The 16,979-nt window shown below is 50.7% G+C and overlaps 1 protein-coding gene across 2 annotated transcripts in view; it reads left to right on the top strand.

The window, feature by feature from the left end:
* The first annotated feature begins 742 nt into the window (after positions 1-742).
* The window catches only part of Gpr137b (G protein-coupled receptor 137B), a 32,886-nt gene continuing 16,649 nt past the window's right edge, over positions 743-16,979 (top strand). For both annotated transcript variants that reach the window (XM_038333782.1, XM_038333783.1), the window contains exon 1: positions 743-1,225. In XM_038333782.1, the coding sequence (XP_038189710.1) occupies positions 857-1,225 (369 nt within the window). In that variant the 5' untranslated portion in view covers positions 743-856. The remainder of the gene's footprint in view (positions 1,226-16,979) is intronic.

Genomic DNA, 16,979 nt, shown 5'->3' with positions numbered 1-16,979 from the left:
GGTGCACGGGAGAAGGAACTTGTAAAGTGGTTTGGTTTTTAAATAAAAGAGTGAACTGCAAAACCAGGCGTCAGCAGAAAACGCGAGGACAAGAGAGCAGACACGCCCCCAAGACACACCTCCAAAGAAACACCGGCGCTGGACTCCCACATCTGGAGCGCGCAAACTCGTGGTGGGGTCAGTGGCGTGTAGTTTGTGTGTGAGAGAGCGGATGCTCAGGTCAGGGGCACAGATTTCCTTCGTTACCAGAAGGCACGAGAAGTCAAAGAGGTGCACTGATCAGAGGTGCGCGCTATAAGGGGGCGCACAGTGCGGGGGCACGCGGATGCTCTCTAGCGCCATCGATGGGATTGGGGGAATACACGGATCCCAGTTATGGATGTTCTCTAGTCCCATCCCCAGACCCAGCCACGGGATAATGGGGAGCACACAGGTCGGGGGCACAGATTTTTCTCTAACCCCAGGCTTGGGGTCCTGAGAGGCGTGTGAATCCAAGTTAGAAAGCGTAGTGCACCCGCGTCGGATCACCCCTAGTCTTGGCCGTGGGTGAGCACAGTCACAAGGGTACTTGGCACACGAATACCGGCCGGCTTCAGTTCTCAGGCCGCTGTCCCTGGGGCGCGCGCACCAGGGGCGCGCGGGACCGGGATGGGCGGGTCGGGTGCGGGCGCGCGCTCCTGGGGGCGCGGCGCTGCCAATCGCAGACAAAGGCCGCCCAGCAGATCATGTGGTGCGGCGGGAGGAAGTGCGGCTTGTTTTCCCGGCTGGGTTCTGGAGCGGCGGGTGCGGCGCGATGCACCGGTACCCGAGAGCGGACGGCTGCGAGCCCCGATGAAGCCCGAGCGGCCCCAGCCCGATGGAGGCGCCTCCGTGGGAGCCGGTGCGCAACGACTCGCTGCCACCCACGCTGAGCCCGGCCGTGCCGCCCTATGTGAAGCTTGGCCTGACTGCGGTCTACACCGCCTTCTACGCTCTCCTCTTCGTGTTCATCTACGCGCAGCTCTGGCTGGTGCTGCGCTACCGCCACAAACGACTCAGCTACCAGAGCGTCTTCCTCTTCCTCTGCCTCTTCTGGGCCTCGCTGCGTACTGTGCTCTTCTCCTTTTACTTCCGAGACTTCGTGGCGGCCAACTCGTTCAGCCCTTTCGTCTTCTGGCTGCTCTACTGCTTCCCCGTGTGTCTGCAGTTCTTCACCCTCACGCTTATGAACTTATACTTCACCCAGGTGAGTCCCCAGAGAGTCGCTTATCTGCTGGGGTCGTCCTCCATCCTTCAGGCGGGGACAGGTGGAGAGGGTGGTGGCGAGGCGCGGGTCCTGGGACCATCCTATCTTCAGACCTTACTTGCAGGTGACCCCACTCTATTCTGAAAGTAGGGAGGACTCACCGGGTACCGGGAGTCTTCTGTGCATATCGTATTCGGTGCTGATGCAAGAGGTGCCTGAACTCTAGTTTCCCCTGTCTCCCTTGCTCGTCTTTAGACACCCCTTAGTCTGGTAGGCCATTTGAGTCTTGACCCCACTTTGGGGCCAGACACGGCCTATTGGGAGTAATGGTGGGGCGGGCTTGGTTTTGATGAGATGTTTTGAACCTTTGGGATTAGGAGCCCTACTGTACTGTGAATTAGTAACTCATTCCACAGGATTGCTTCACCACCGGCGGTCTGGTGGCACGCCCAGCTCCCCAGCTGCAGGAGGTTTTTGGCTTGCTGTCTGAGCTCAGCGGAGAAGCCCCAAGAAATAAGTCATAAAATTGAACCTGGGCTCTTTTTACAGGCTCACCAGCTTCGTTTTATGAGACCTGGAGATAATAAGCTAAAGGATTGCACGAGGGCTCCTGTGGCAGTGTCTTTACTTAGTGAAAACACGGTGATTGCAGGAGGCTTTACAAATCCCAGCCCAGTACTTCCCCAAGGCTTTAATGACACTGCGTTGTTATCCTTGCCTTCTCCAGTTCCCTTTAGCTTTCCAGGCACTAAAATGTCCATTTTCACAAGGGCCCTGTCCAGGGGGCAAGCTCTGTCACCTGATGGGAGTGATTTAAGTGTCTTCTTGGCAGAGGCCCGTGCAAGCAGGCATTCCGTGCCTTTGAACAGTTGCTGTTTTCAAAATCTTTTGATGAAAAGAAATGTGTGCTTGTTGGGGTGCAGGTCAGGGGTGCAATGAATAAGGGGTCTGACTAGCCGGGGCAGAGTTGTCCTGGTATCATAGAAACTGCTGACTGAAAATGTGGTAGAAATAGTTTTGCCTAACAAATACCAGTTGTGTTGGTGCACACCTGAAATCCTGGTACTTGTTGAGTGGAGGCAGTTGGGTCAGGGGTTCTAGGCCAGCCTCAGCTACATAGCAAGTTTGGGGCCACCCTGAGGTATATGTAGGGAGTCTGAAGGAAACTAAAGGGGAGAGGAGGAAAGATACCGGACATGTCAGGTGTGGTGGTTCGTACCTGTAATCTTAGAACCTGGGTAACTAAGCCAGGAAGATTGCTATGAGTTCCAGCGTAGCCCAAGCAACAGCATGAGACCCTGCATCTCCTCCTCCAATCAGATGTAATATTTAATGGAGTATGTATGTTTATATAGTGCTATTTAATAATATATATATATATATATATTGGGTCTCTGCTTGGAGCCTTCTTAGTGGTCCTGTGGGTCAGAATGTTTTCCAGTCCAGGGGTAATGGGTGTGGCTTGTCTGATGCTGCTTTTAAACTCTAAAACCAGTCCAGGCCATCAGCTTCATGACACACAGGTTTTGTAATTGAGTAAAAATGGGTGGTTCCTGCAAGATGCAAATGTGAGGTAAGGTAGTGTCATTTGGAAAACCATGTCTCAGATGGAGATCTTATCTCTGGCCCCTTTTGAGTATGCTGCCCTGTCTCTCTGGCAGTCACATGCCAAGCCTGCTCTTAGAGCCAGATGAGGGGCCGACTGGCGCATTTTCTGCACCATCTGCTGGTTGTTGAGTAAATGCTGAGCAAGGGGAAAAGTGACCAGGCAGACAGAGCCACTTGTCAGGAGGCTCCAAGTCACCATCCTTGTTTTCTTTATGTCCCCCTGGTGGAAGGACACAGTAGCAAGGGGCATTCTCTCTGAGGGCTCAGGGTAGCAGGTAGGAGAAGACAGCACCACAATGAGGACATTCCTAGCTTCCTGACAAGAATTCTGGTCCTTCTGGAGAGTTAGGAAGCTGACTCTTGGACTCCAGCCTGCTGTGCCATCTCTTGTTCTCTGACATGGGTTCTCAGTCACTAGAAGTGCCTGGAATGTGGCTCTCCAAGGATCCCTCTGCTTGAGCTCATTTCAGACGACGAAAATCCAACTGTGAGGGAGAGTGGTGACTACCAATGAAGACGTGTGTGCTGGCTGGGCCCAGTGATACGTGTCTGTGGTCTCGGCTCTTCAGAGGTGGAGACAGGAATTGCTGAAAGTTCAAGGCCAGGGTAGACTACTGAATGAGATTTATCTCAGTCCCTCTAAAAATATTCAAATCCAGTTGAGGCGATAAGGTCTGTACACACACGCATGCCAGTCATGACTTGAGAGGCTGAAAAGAGTGAGGGCTGGAAGACTTGCACGATGTGATGCCTACATTCCCCAGGGATGGGGGTCCTGAGGCAGGAGACTGGATAGAAGAGAGCTAGAAGGCCCAGGGGTTGGGAATGATCAAGAAAGGGAGTCTGGGAGGTAGAGGGAGCTGCCTTCTGGTTGTCACATCCTTAGGCCTGGCACACTCATGTCACTTACAACCCATGAACTGTTCCTCCTCCCAAGACTCAGAAAGAAGCCGCATTACCACAAAGTCAGCGTCCTGTGTGGAGTGCCCCCACCCCTGGAATGCCCCACGGTATTTTAGTTTTACACAAAGAGCGGTTTGGAGAAGGGCGTGTCCGCTCTCAGCCTGTTGCTGTCCTTTGAGGGCCTGTCAGAGAAGCAATACCTTGCCTGGTAGCTCAACCTGTCTGCCCTGGTCCTGTTCTCGATCAGCCCCTGCGGGTGACTGCTTTGTCTGCGAGGTGGGCCTTTGCTTCATTCCGGCCCACTTTCTGCTTCTTTTGCATGAAGCCTTAGTGGTAGTAGGATCCCCTGCACTGCTTAGTCACACAGACGTTGGGTTGGCGGTCAGATCCCCCATCTGGGCCGCTTTTCCCTTGCCAGACAGAAGTGTACCCCCACCCTGCGCGCATGCGCAGAAAACTGAGCCAGGCGCTAGACGCTGGCAGGGTGAGCTCTGCCAGAACTCTCTTAGAAATCCACTTTCCTCTACTATTTATACCCATTGGGCCCACCCAGTCTCAGATCAATGGGTGCCTGTTGAGGCTACTCAGGGACTCGGAGGGAGGGGCTCTCATGCCAGCGGGCTCATGAGACTCTCCATCTCAGCCACACTTTCTGAGGTAGCCTGAAAGATGGAGGCTGGTTTGGCCTGCTAATCGGAAGAAAGCTATGTGCAGTGTGAGTGTGTGTGCTATCCCTAAATGTCTGAACTCTATTTGATAGACCTGCTGTTCCCAATGATGGGTCCTTGCACCAGCTCCAGGGGCCGGCTGAGGTACACACAGCTTGTGGGGGAGAGCCAGACATGCAACGGAAGCCTTGGACCCCGAGTCTGCTCACTCTCTTCATGGTTAGGGCAGGATAAGACTGCGCCGTGAAGGTCCCTGTGTGGGGGCATTGTGTTGTCCCCCTCCCTGGGCTGTCGGGCAGATGGTCCAAAGTAAAAGGTCTCTCAGCGTCTGCACGGGGCAGGTCTATCTGTAGAGCAGAGGTGGAAGGTCATGAGGTGGTTGGGGCTCTGAAATCCCGCTTGCTGTGTGTCCCAGACACCTTCCTAAGAATTTCCAGTCCACGACTCCAATTTTGGAGGCTCCTGGGGTTGCTTGAATGAAGCGGGTACAGGCTTCTCTTGGACCCTCTGTGGTCTGAGGAGAGGAATGGAGGAGTGAGCTCTCTGGGGGAGAGGTGGCGTGGTGAGTGGACATTGATTTGGGAAGTAGGAGCCACCACAAAATGGAATCTGTGGACTATGTCACCACATCGCCAGGAGAACGGGGTAGTGGATTTTGGACAGAGTGCGTTCTTACTGTGACTTCTAGCAGTCAGTTCAGTCAGAATTTATCTATCAAATACCTGTTGTGTGTCAGGCCTTTGGGAGTTGGGAGAGGAAAGCTTCTAGGCCTCTTGATGATTGTGAAATGGCCTAAAAAAGCTTGGGAAACAGACAAGACAGATCTTGCTGACTCCAGGTATCTCATGTCAGAGCTGGGACTATGCCTCGCCTGGGCAATGCACCCCACATGGTCTAGGTGCCTTGGCCCTTGTTGTCACACCCCAGGCTCTCGGTCAGCCAGAGCTGTGTGCATTTCTGGGTGTGCATTTGGGCGTCTGCCTGTGTGACCACAGGTGCAGAGGTTTTGCCCACATTGTACTCAGTTGCACCTGTGCCCTACTTACCTGCCAGGGTCTGTGTGCGTCTGTGAGAGTTGTTTATGCATGCATGCTTGTGTGTCTCTGTGTACAATTGCCTGCATATACATGTACCTGTGTCTTCGTGTGCCTGAATGTGAACCCTATATGTGTCAGCACGCACACTTCTGTATATGCCTGTGTGTGTGCGCGCAGCTGTGTAGATCTGTGAAAACTCGCCTCTGTGTACATGCCTGTCTTTGTCTTGTGTGTACACTTCTGTGCATGTCTGTGTGTGAACACCTATGTCCCCATCGGTATGCATGCTTATGTGCGTTTTGAGTACATGCTTGCTATGAATGGTCGTGTGTGTCTCTAAATATGTTTGTGTGAGCCTCTGCATGTTTGCATGTGCTAATGTTTGGATACCTCTGTGTGTGTGTGTCAGTGTGCATGTCTGTCTGTGTTTGTCTGTGTGTCTATGCTCATGGAGAGCCTGCACTCACTGTCACTGCTCCTGTCCCTAGAACCTCCTAGGTAGAACCTTCTATTCGAGCAGGACAGGTTCCTCTGCTGTCCCTTCCACAATGTTTGCTTGTTCGTTTTGTTTTGTTTTGTTTGAGACAGGATCTCCCCATGTTGCCAGGGTTGGTCTTGAACATGCATTATAGCCCAGGCAGGCCTTGAACTCTTGACTTAGGCTTCTGAGTAGCTGGGATGGCAAGTTTGGGTTACCAGATGTAACTTTAGCATCTTGTTTTCCTCTCTTTCCACAAACTTCCTTTGCATGCTTTGCACTCTGGGAACAGGAAGACAGCTCTGTTCAGTGGTTTTAGTCCTCTGACCTCTGCTCTATGTCAGTGGTTCTAGTTAGTCCTCTGACCTCGGCTCTGTAGCAGTGGTTCTAGTCCTCTGACCTCAGCTCTGTTCAGTGGTTCTAGTCCTCTGACCTCGGCTTTGTAGCAGTGGTTCTAGTCCTCTGACCTCAGCTCTGTTCAGTGGTTCCAGTCCTCTGACCTTGGCCCCAGCAGAGGCTTGGCTGAGGAGACTGCATGGCAGAAGTTATCCTTAGGAGCTCCCAATGTTGGTCCCTGACATCTCAGTCCCTGCCTTTGCATGGTCACACAAAGAGACATCAGGGGAGAGCCCTGTCCTAAGTTGGTGTCATTGTGTGGATGAGCTCTGTGACCCATACCAGGGTGCGTCTGCCCGCCCTCACTGTCCTCAGGCTCACCTCTGAGGCCCCATCCCTGTCCCTCGCCTGTTAGATGTTCCTCCTGCTAGCTGCTTAGTTAGCACTGAGCCCAGCATGGGAGTAAGCTGAAGCAGGGCAGGGAGCGTGCGAAGGGCTGAGCAGGTGAGCATTGTCTGTGCAGAGTGGGAGCATGAGAAGGGCTGAGCAGGCATGCAGTACCCGTGCAACACTCTGCAGCACCTCCTCGCCAGGGTGTCTGGCGTTTGGGGAAGATCCGATCTGTGTCCACTTCCTTTGGCTCTTCCTGGTCACCTTGGATTTCCTTGTGAGGAGGAAGCCACTTCCAGATTGGAAGCCCTGCCAGTCTCGAACTCAAGGTAGCCAGGGCTCCTAAGACAGAAAAACAGCTGCACCAGTGGCTGGCTCAACAGTACCTATGGGGGCTGCAGGGGCTCAGAGATTCTAGTTCATTCTTCAGCTGAGGAGGGACGAGTGAAACCTAGTAGTATCTTTGCCAAGATGCCCAGTCCTCAGACTTCATATGGAAGGTGGGGAGAAAGGAAGGAATGTCAGGTACTAGCCAGGACGTCAGGCCTGTGAGCCACATGTAATCTCTGTCACATATCCCTCTCCCCTTTCCTTCTATTTTCAAGTCATCCTTTATAAAGATAAAAACCGTCCTTAGCACACAGATTTTAAAAATAGCCTTCGGGATGGACTTGGTCTGTGGACTGTATAGTTCGCTAGCCCTGGGGTTAGGACAAACCTGTTTGTTTTCCTGGCTCTCACGCCACCTTTAGTCTGTGGGGTTTGTTGGAGCAAGTCCTGCAGGCAAGTCGCAAGTCTTGGCTTTGCTCAGGAGAGTATCACCATTCAGCGCTCAAGTTTTTCCTACCTCTTAGTATATAGCCCCAGGAGGGCCACAACATACAGACAGATCATCATATCCAACCCGTGGCTTCCATTAAACAGTCACCCCTTCCTCTTCACGGCAGCCTCAGGCTGTCCTTTCTGTCTGGACATTACACATCATTACACAGCAAAGGAGTCACACAGAGTGTGACCCTCTTTGTCCAGCTTCTCACACTTAGTCTGTTACGTATTTGCTGTTCATTTCACTGTGCTGGGAATTGAACCGAGGGCCTCCCAGATGCCATATAAGCACCCCCTTTAAGCTATATCTTCAGTTCTCTTTACTTTTTATTTTGAGGCAGGGTCTCACTAAGTTGCCTGGGCTGTCTTGAACTCACTCTGTAGGGCCAGGCAGGCTAACTTGTGTCTCATCTTCCCAAATAGCTCGGATGACAGGCCTGTACCACTAGGCAAAGCTGCCTTTCTACTTGGAACCAGCCATCCTTGGTGCCTTCCCTTGTTCCTGACACGATATGGACTTATCCCTTCCCTCCTCGTTGCTGTCCTTTAAAGTCCTACCCAGAAGCTGGGCCTGCTGGCACAGGCCTATCAACCCTGCTACACAAGAGACTGAGGCAGGAGGATCACCATTTTAAAGCCTACCTGGGCTGCAGAATGAGTTCAAGGCCAGCCCGGGCAGCTTGGAAAGTCACTGTCTTCAAATGAAAATAGAAAAGGAGGTTGGGGATTTAGCTCAGTGGAATAGCACTTGCTTGGTATGCTTTAAGCCCCAAGTTCCATCCCCAGTGCGAGAGGTGGGGGAGAGAAAAGCCTCAGCCAGGCTGCTTCCTCTTCAGGAGTTCCCACAGCTATTCAGTCTTTGTAGAACACGAGGAACTCCATTCAGCACCACATGACCCACAAGGTCACGGGTTCCTGGGAAAATCTGTAAACCTCCACATTTGCCTTATTTCTGAAGCAGAAGGTTACTCTGTGGGGGAAACCTGGGCATTTTTGGTGCTAACTTATTTCGTAGGTTTTGCATAATTTACTTTCCAGGAAGGAATCCTGTGGTAAGATACAGTGTGTTGCTGCTGTGTGCTGACCAGATGACCCTCCTTTGTGGAGCCCTTAGGCTTGACTAACTAGTTCCGCCAGTCACTTGGTTAATCTCCTTTGGATCATGTGGCTGTTGAGGAGTCCTGGCTACTGAACTAAAGGTGTGATGGCGGCTCCCTGTGAGAATATGATTATAGTACTACAGCCCGGTCACTCCTGGGACTGAGAAGAGAGCTCGTGAGGGAGGCTGTCCTCGGATGTTCGTCTGTCTGCCAAGGCAGGTGGACGGTGCTTCCCCGGTTAGCTTGGGACGGGCAGTAACAGGAGGGCAGGGCGGTGTGTAGCTCAGACTGAAGCGGTCCTTGAATCTGCTAGGTCACCTCTGCCTCTTCACTGGACAGGTGAAGCAGAGCCCATGAGGCATGTCTCCTCAGAATGAGGTTGCAGTGATGGTCGTGGGCACCTGAGGAAAGAGGGCACAGATATCTCTGGGACAACACCCAGATCTGTCCACCTCAGTTGTATGGCAGATGCTGAGCCTGGGACTGGGCTGACTCTGGATCCAGCTCGCAGCAGACAAGAACAGGGAGAAGCATTTGGCGTGCCCTTGGGTTCAACTTGGAGAACTTTCCATAGGAGTGCAGCCTTGACCTCACTGTGTAGCCCACACTGGCCTCAAACTCATCATCTTCCCTCCTCAGACTCCCTAAGACTGGAATTATAGACATGTACCAACACATCTAGCTTCTAGCTGCCCTTCTTAAGTGACGGGATGAGTTTGTCCTGGAGGACCATGCGTACAGTGTCGCCTCTATAGGCCCAGCTCTGTTGCCATGGACACGGACTAGGTGTGGTCCCAAAGCTGTATCTCTCTCCTGGAAGGAAAGACTAACAAAGAATGCAGAAGCACATTCTCACTTTACTGTCTTTGCACTGCTGACCTCAACTGCAGGTTCCCTATGGCGACTCCGAATTCTCCAGGGAATCCTGTGGGAAGGGTCACATTCTGCTTCTGATTTCAGGGACCCTGACTGTCTGCCATCCTGCTCGGTGAAGTGGGACGCTCAGGGCCCGTAGGCGTACTCCGTGAGGCAACGGGTCGGTGCTGGTGCTGGGAGGCGAGGGAAGAAGAAGACCAGGGCCTCGGGGGCGGGGGGGGGGGGTGTTATGTAATTTCCCCAGTGTATCGGGAAGTGGGCAGTGCAGCAGGGCCGTGAGTAGGTGCTCACGTGCCGCTGAGTCCCTCACCTGGTTGAGTAAGAGAGCTCCTTTTATGGTCGAGAAAGCACCCAGGCTAGTCTTTTGGCATTTAGAATCGAGGTTTGAAGACATGCCTGGTGATCCTGAATCTAGTAGCCCATATGGGCGCCATAGGACTCCATAGTGCCTGTCAATAGGCAGGTGTTTGGCATTTCACTCACCGAGGCCTCAGAAATGCACCGGGCAGGTGCTGTTACCCATCCTATTTTATGGGTACCGCCGGAGGAGTAGTGAGGTCAGGCGCCTATCCCAGATGCACAGCTGATAAGGTGAAGCTATGGCGGTTCAAGCCTGGATTCAGCTCAAGCCTCCCCACTCTTCCCCTTGTCCCTCTCCTTGAGGTGGATGTGTACAGGTGGCCTGCGAAGGCACGGTGAGTGTGGCACTAGGTGAAGACGCAGGAACTAGAGAGCCGTTCCACTGAGTGTTGTCATGGGTGGACACGCCAGCTGTAGAAGACTGCGGGAGGGATAGAGACATTCATAAGAAATACAGCCGGCTGGTGGTGGCTCAGACCTTTAATCCCAGCACTCAGAGAGGCCGAGGCAGGTGGATCTCTGTGAGTTCGAGGCCAGCTTGGTCTACAGAGTTCCAGGACAGCCAGAGATACAGAGAAACCCTGTCTCAAAAAACAAAACAAAAAGAAGAAAAAAAGAAACACAACTGGTATGTGACAGCTCCATAGTTTCTTCTGCATACATACATATTCACAGTAAAAGTATAAACCAGCCTGGGTCGAAAACAGTAGCCTCAGGGAAGGAATCACCCTGGCAGGGAACAGAACCAAGCAGGGCTTAACTGGCAATGGTGGCAGTTTTATTTATTAAAATCAAAGTGCGGAGCTGGAGAGGTGGCTCAGTCAGTCAAGTGCTTGCTGTACAAACATGGGGACTTTATTTCTGATACTCAGCATCCACATTAAAGAAAACAAAACAAAACAAGCCAGGCATACATAGTAACACATGCCTGTAATCCCAGCACTGGGGAGACAGACAGGAGGATCCCTGGAATTCCCTGCATAACCAGCCTTTTGGCAATTGGACATTGCCAAATTTAGTGAGAGATACTGTCTCAAAAAGTAAGTTGGACACTGATTTAGGAAGACTTGTGATGCTGTCCTCTGGGGCGTACACACTCACGTTCTCTCTCTCTTCCTCTCTCCTACTTGGAACAGACATACAAAGCGTTACTATTGGAAGGGAATGCTGGGCATATGACTCACTCTCTGTGCATGTGTGCATACAGAATGTTTTGAAATAAAATGTTTAAGTGGCTGGGGATATGGTAGCACTCTTGTGTAGCATATGTACGAACCAAAAAAAAAAAAAAAAAGGAGCCTCAGACGTGATGGTGCGGGCCTGCCATCCCAGCTACCCTGGAGGCTGAGCAGGGGGGTCTGGAGTTCAAGCCTGTCTGCTCTTCAGAGTAAGTTCAAGGCCACCCTCAGCACCTTACTGAGATGCTATCATAAAATAAAAGGGGAAAGAAATGTAAGGGATGTGTAATTTAGCGGGAAAGACGCAAGCCCATCTTCTTAACATTCCCAGACCAGTGCACATACATACATTTACAAACCTACGTGTGCACGGCTAACTTCTCAGCTACTTCTAAGGGCTCTCCATTGCCTTCAGCTCACAAGGCAGGACCATGGCTTGCAGAGGGTGAGGGGATTGTGCTGTACCCCCAAGCCTGTCTGCCTGTCTTTTCATGGGGTACAGACTCTTAAGAAGGTTATATTTTGGAAGGATTTTGAAGGTTTCTGTATAAGAATTCTTTTTTTTTTTTTTTTTTTTTTTTTTGAGTGATTTACAGGTAGGATCTCAATATACAGCCCCAGGCTAGGCTCAAACTCGAAATGATCCTCCTGCCTCAGCTTGCCAAATGCTGACATTACAGGTGTGTACCCACGCCCTGAAAACAAAGGAGGAATTCCAAACCAAGTGTAAGTTAGGAAATGTCATGGAGCTCTTGGAACATAGTTGGAACGGCTATGTCTCTGGGGACAGCAGGTTTGCAAAGGACACTGTCACACATGGAAAGGTAGGTAACGCGGGCTGTTTCTGCCAGGACCAGCTATCGTGACATTAGTGAAAGAGAATACCAATGCCAACATGACGTAGTGGTTGAAAACACGGGTTATTGGGAGTTCAGAGGGTGTGAGCAGATCGGTGACAGCAGCAGCCTGAGATTTATTAGGGGAAAGAGGCAGAGGTCAGCCGCTTCTCAAAAGAACTGCGTCACACACAGGGGCCTGTCATCTAGAAGGGTGTGGTGAAGGGCCTGGGGTTCCTTGGGGGTCTTGAGGTTAAGTATAGTTGAGGGTAGTGAAGAAGCCAGTGCAGGGAACCATGCAGGACCGCCACATTCCTGTCATCTGTCAGCTGCAGCCTTTTAAGGCTGAAACTCAGATGTACAGCCATCACCATAGTGAACAAGTCCCTGAGTGACACCTGAGACCTGTGTGACACCCTGCCTGGTTCTGCTAGGACAGACGGACACTGAGAGGACTTATTGCTGTCTTTTCCTCTCCTTCCCTTTCCTCTTATTGGAGATTGAACCCGGGTTCTTTTGAATGTGAGGCAGGCATGCTATTACTGAACTATGAATCTAGCCCCTTTTTTCTTTTCATTTTCAGACAAGTCCTCACCCAGTTGACCAGGCTGACCCTGGACTCAACTCTACCCCAGGTAGACTTTGAACTTAGATCCTATCTCAGCCTCCTAAGTGGCCTGCATCATAGTGCCCAGTTCCAGGTAGAACTTAAAGAAGCAGAGGAACTGGGTATGCTGGTTGTGGGGCTGCCAGCTCAGTGCCTGAGAGACAGAAGAAGGGGCTTGAGCCTTTCAGGCCAGCCTGTGCTAACTGACCCCCTCGTCCCCGCAATAACAAAAGGCTGATGAAGTGAAGCTAAAACTAAAAGGAATTTGTAGGCCCCTTTGCTTGGAAAAGGCCCGAGTGACAGGCCTGTAGGACCTGAGGTGACAGGCCTGTAAGATAGACCTGAGGTGACAGGCCTGTGGTGTTTCTGATGAGATTGGTATCCTCCTCCTTCAGGCCATTCCTGCTGTCTGTCTCTCCCCTCTGTGGGTGAATCCCCTGAAAGCCCTGTCTCAGTGTTGGGAGGGGAAGGAGGAAATGCCCAGTTCCTGACCCAGCTTCTCAGGGCGTCTGGGAGTCTGTCTTGGTCAGTGTTCTACTGCTGAGAAGAAACATATGACCAATGTGGGTGGACGTTTCTGTCCTGACCGTCTGCTCCCAAATATCCACTCAGAGTTTTACTATTAATTATAAATGCTCAGCCAATAGACTAGACGTGTTACTATCTAACTCTTAAATTTAAATTAACCCATATTTCTTATCTGCCCTCTGCCATATGGCTCATGTCTTGTTACCTCATTTTCTATACATCCTGATTCCTTTCCATCTCTGGCATCTCCTCTGACTCCACCCTTTTCCTTCCCAGAATTCTTAGTTTGGCTTTCCCACTTAACTTTTTCCTGTTCAGCTATTGGCCATTCAGCTTCTTTGTTAAACCAGTCTAAGTAACAAATCTTCACAGTAGACAAAAGGATTATTCCACAGCAAACCAAGGTGACTCTTACAAAAGAAAGCATTTAATTGGGGGCTGGCTTACAGTTTCAGAGGTTAGTCCATTATTGTCATGGCAGGAAGCATGGCAGCACACCAGCAGGCATGGTCCTGGGGAAAGTAAGAATTCTACATCCTGATCCTCAGGTAGCAGGAAGAGAGAGAGCTCAAAGCCCACCCCCAGTGACATACTTCCTTTAACAAGGCCACACCTCCTAATCCTTCTAATCCTTTCAAAACAGTTCCACTTCCTGGTGACTAAGTATTCAAATATATGAATCTACGAGGCTACTCTATTTAAATAATTTTTATTATATTTTTTACTATGTAAAACAATTTTTAACTTGAAATATATTTCGATCATATTCTTCCACTTCCCCAAGTCCTTCCAGATTCTTTCCCCATCCCTTCTCACCCAATTTGAAATTTTCTTAAAAAACAAAAACCCCCAAAACCAAGAAAACAAAACACCCAAAAAGAAGCAAAACGAAACACCAAACTGCAGCCAATTAAAAGCACACACACACAAAAAAAACCAGTAACATCCACTATGTGCTGGTCAGCTACTCCTGAGCATGAGACCTGTCCTGGAGTGGTTGATACGTCCAGAGTCAATCCAATAGAGAAAACTGATTTTCCCTCTCCCAGCAGGTGTAGGTGACAACTCAGTTGTTAACCTTTACCATAGGGGCTAGATTTTCCTTCCTTCCTTCCTTCATTTAAAAAAAATTAACAGAGTAAAATATAATAAGATAAAGCAAGAACTATCAAAAACAAAAACTATCACATCAAAGCTGGACAGCACAGACCAAGAGAAGGCATAACAACCAGAGACCCACTTGTTCGCACACTCAGGAATCCCATAAAAACACTAGAAGCAGTAATATATACCCAGTGTGTGTGTGTGTGTGTGTGTGTCATATATATAATATGGTGCAGACCCATGCTGCCTCAGCTCTGTGAGTTCACATGAACTGTTGATTCAGAGGGCCTTGTTTTCTTGGTGTCCTCCATACCCTCTGGCTCTTACTCTTTCTGCCTCTTCCACATGGTTTCCTGAGCTCTGAGGGGAAGAATTTATGGAGACATTTAATTTAGGCCTGAGTGTGCCAAGGTCTCTCACTTTCTTTGTAATGTCTGGCTGTGAGTGTCTATATTTGTTCCCATCTACTGCAGGAGGAAGCTTCTCTGATGATGGCTGAATAAGGCACACTGATCTCTGAGTATAGCAGAATCATTAGGAATCATTTCATCACTACATAATTTTTTCTTTTTTAGACTAGTTTTTTGGTTTTACCTTAGTTCCTGGGCTGTCTAGTTTCAGGGTATGGGTTCCATCTCATGGAGTAGGCCTTTAAGGTTAAATGATTTATTATATGATTAGTGGTTGCTTTGCGCCAGCATTACCCTACATATCTTGCACCATTGAAGATAAAGTGTTTGTGGCTGGCTTGGTGTTTACATTTCTCTTTGGAAGTGTGCGGAGGACTTCCCTATGACAGAGACGGTGGAACGTAGGGAATGACGGCTCTGTGCAGGTCCCAGCTGGACATCTCTGTGTTCAGTGAGTTGTGTGGGTATTGTCTTCAGCAATGGGGCCTTGCTGTTAGTTGTGGAGAGCAATCAATAACAAACTATAGTCTTGGTAACAGCCTGAGTTGTTTGGGGATTTCAGTGGGGCTCCTTTGGCCAACAGCTCCATTAGATGTAACCCAGTCCTGGTACTGGAAGCTTTTTGGTGACAGGAGGTGGCCAGCTGGACTGTTTCCTTGTGGGGGCCACTCTTACTCAAGCCACCCCAGGCCATGCCTGACTACTCCATCCTTTTGCTGGGTCTCCTTCCTCTGTCCTGCTCAAGTCTTCAGTCTTAAAATTTTAACCAGGGCCAACTCACACCCTCAGATAACCTCTGCCTGACATGTCACCTGCATCCATTTAAAGAGTGGTTATGTCCAGATTTGACTCACGTCTCCCACTTCCCTCTGCCTGGGGTTCTGGGTATGCACTTCCCTCTCAGGACTTCCCTAGCTGCCAGACCCAGTGGCCACATCATAATGCCTCTCTGCACTGTGACAACCCTCCTTGTCCCAACATTTCTGCAGACTGACCTTGACTGCTGAATAGGTCCTTCTGACTCCTCTCTGTTCCTCTTTGCAAAACAAAACAACAGCTTAACTAGGGGATAACTCACACCCCACGATTCCCCCACTTAAAAGGGCACTGCATTTAGAGTGGTACAACTATCACTACAATCACTTGTTACCCCGAAAGGAAGTCCCTTTCTCCCCACCTAACTGTCTGCCCAGACAGCCATCCATCTATAGCATGGCTCTGATTTGCCCATCTTTGTTTCTGCCTAGAGAAGTTCTCATTGGAACCCTTCTATGTTTTTAACCTGGGAATGCACCCTCCCAATCCAGGGCCAGGTTGGTGTCTCCAGGGCCCCTGATCCAGCCTTCCTGCTGTGCCAGGACTCCAGGAGGCTCCCCAGGCTCAGGGCTCACACTTCCTTAGATTTCTTACCACCTCCAGCTCCGCTCCCCTCATCTCTGTGTCCTCACAGTTCACATCTCTCTGTCCAACACCTGTGTGAAGACATTCTTCCTGCATCTTGTCAAATCCCACGACTCCACAAACCCAAGCCCCTCCATCTTCTCTAACCTCATACCTTTTAGCTCTTCATGCCTTCCATGTCTGCTCACACTCCCCACATTTCAACCTCACCCTCCCCATACTTCCCCAGTTCTCTCTCCTCACCTCCCTTCCTTTCTTCATCCCCCTCACATTCTACCTTTTCTCATCTCCTTCACTTTCGTACACTCGCATCTTGACGCTGTCCCACACCTCCCTACAACCGCTTACAATCTCCTCCCCTCCTCAGACCATCCTGCACCCCACCGCTCCACCTCCACCCTTCCCTCACCTCCTCAGACCTTCCTGTACCCTACCGCTCCACCTCTCCCTTACCTCCTCAGACTGTCCTGTACCCCACCTCTCTACCCCTCCCCTCCTCAGACCTCCTGTACCCCACTCCTCCACCTCTCCCTCACCTCCTCAGACCCCTCTGTACCCCATCTCTTCACACCTCCCTACCCCTGCCTTTGATTCCCACTTTTATCTGACACCTTGCTTGGTCTCTCACCTCCCCACACCTCTCAGATCTTCTCACACTCGCCTGTCCGTCTGCCCTGTCCATCTGCCTGCTTCCCTTCAGACTTCCCCGCACCTCACACTTCCCTGCTTGTCCTAAGACCCTTGCACCACCTCCTATCTCCTCACTTCCCCTCAGGCCTTCTTGGGTCTCACATCCCTCCACACCTCATTACCTGTCCTCACGCCTGACTAAATGCCTTTCTTCCTCTCACCCCCTTTCCTACGCCCTCCATCTTCTCTTTCCTCTTCTTTCTTCGCTGGTGCTTGTTTAGGGTATGCCTGTTGTCTCCAGGTCAGGAACCAGCTCTTCCTTTCCACCGTTCTTCAGAGGTCAGCCAAGTGCCTGCTGCCCACTCTGTGGCAGTCCTTTGAGGGGCCCATTAGAATTGTTTCCTTCATCTCTTGTTGAGTTCACCCCTTAAGCAGTCAGGTGGTGGGGTCTCCTTCCTGCACCTTTTGTGACTCTGACT

This window comes from Arvicola amphibius, chromosome 6, assembly GCF_903992535.2.
Source record: "Arvicola amphibius chromosome 6, mArvAmp1.2, whole genome shotgun sequence".
Taxonomy (NCBI): domain Eukaryota; kingdom Metazoa; phylum Chordata; class Mammalia; order Rodentia; family Cricetidae; genus Arvicola; species Arvicola amphibius.
This window is presented reverse-complemented; position numbering and strand designations above follow the sequence as displayed.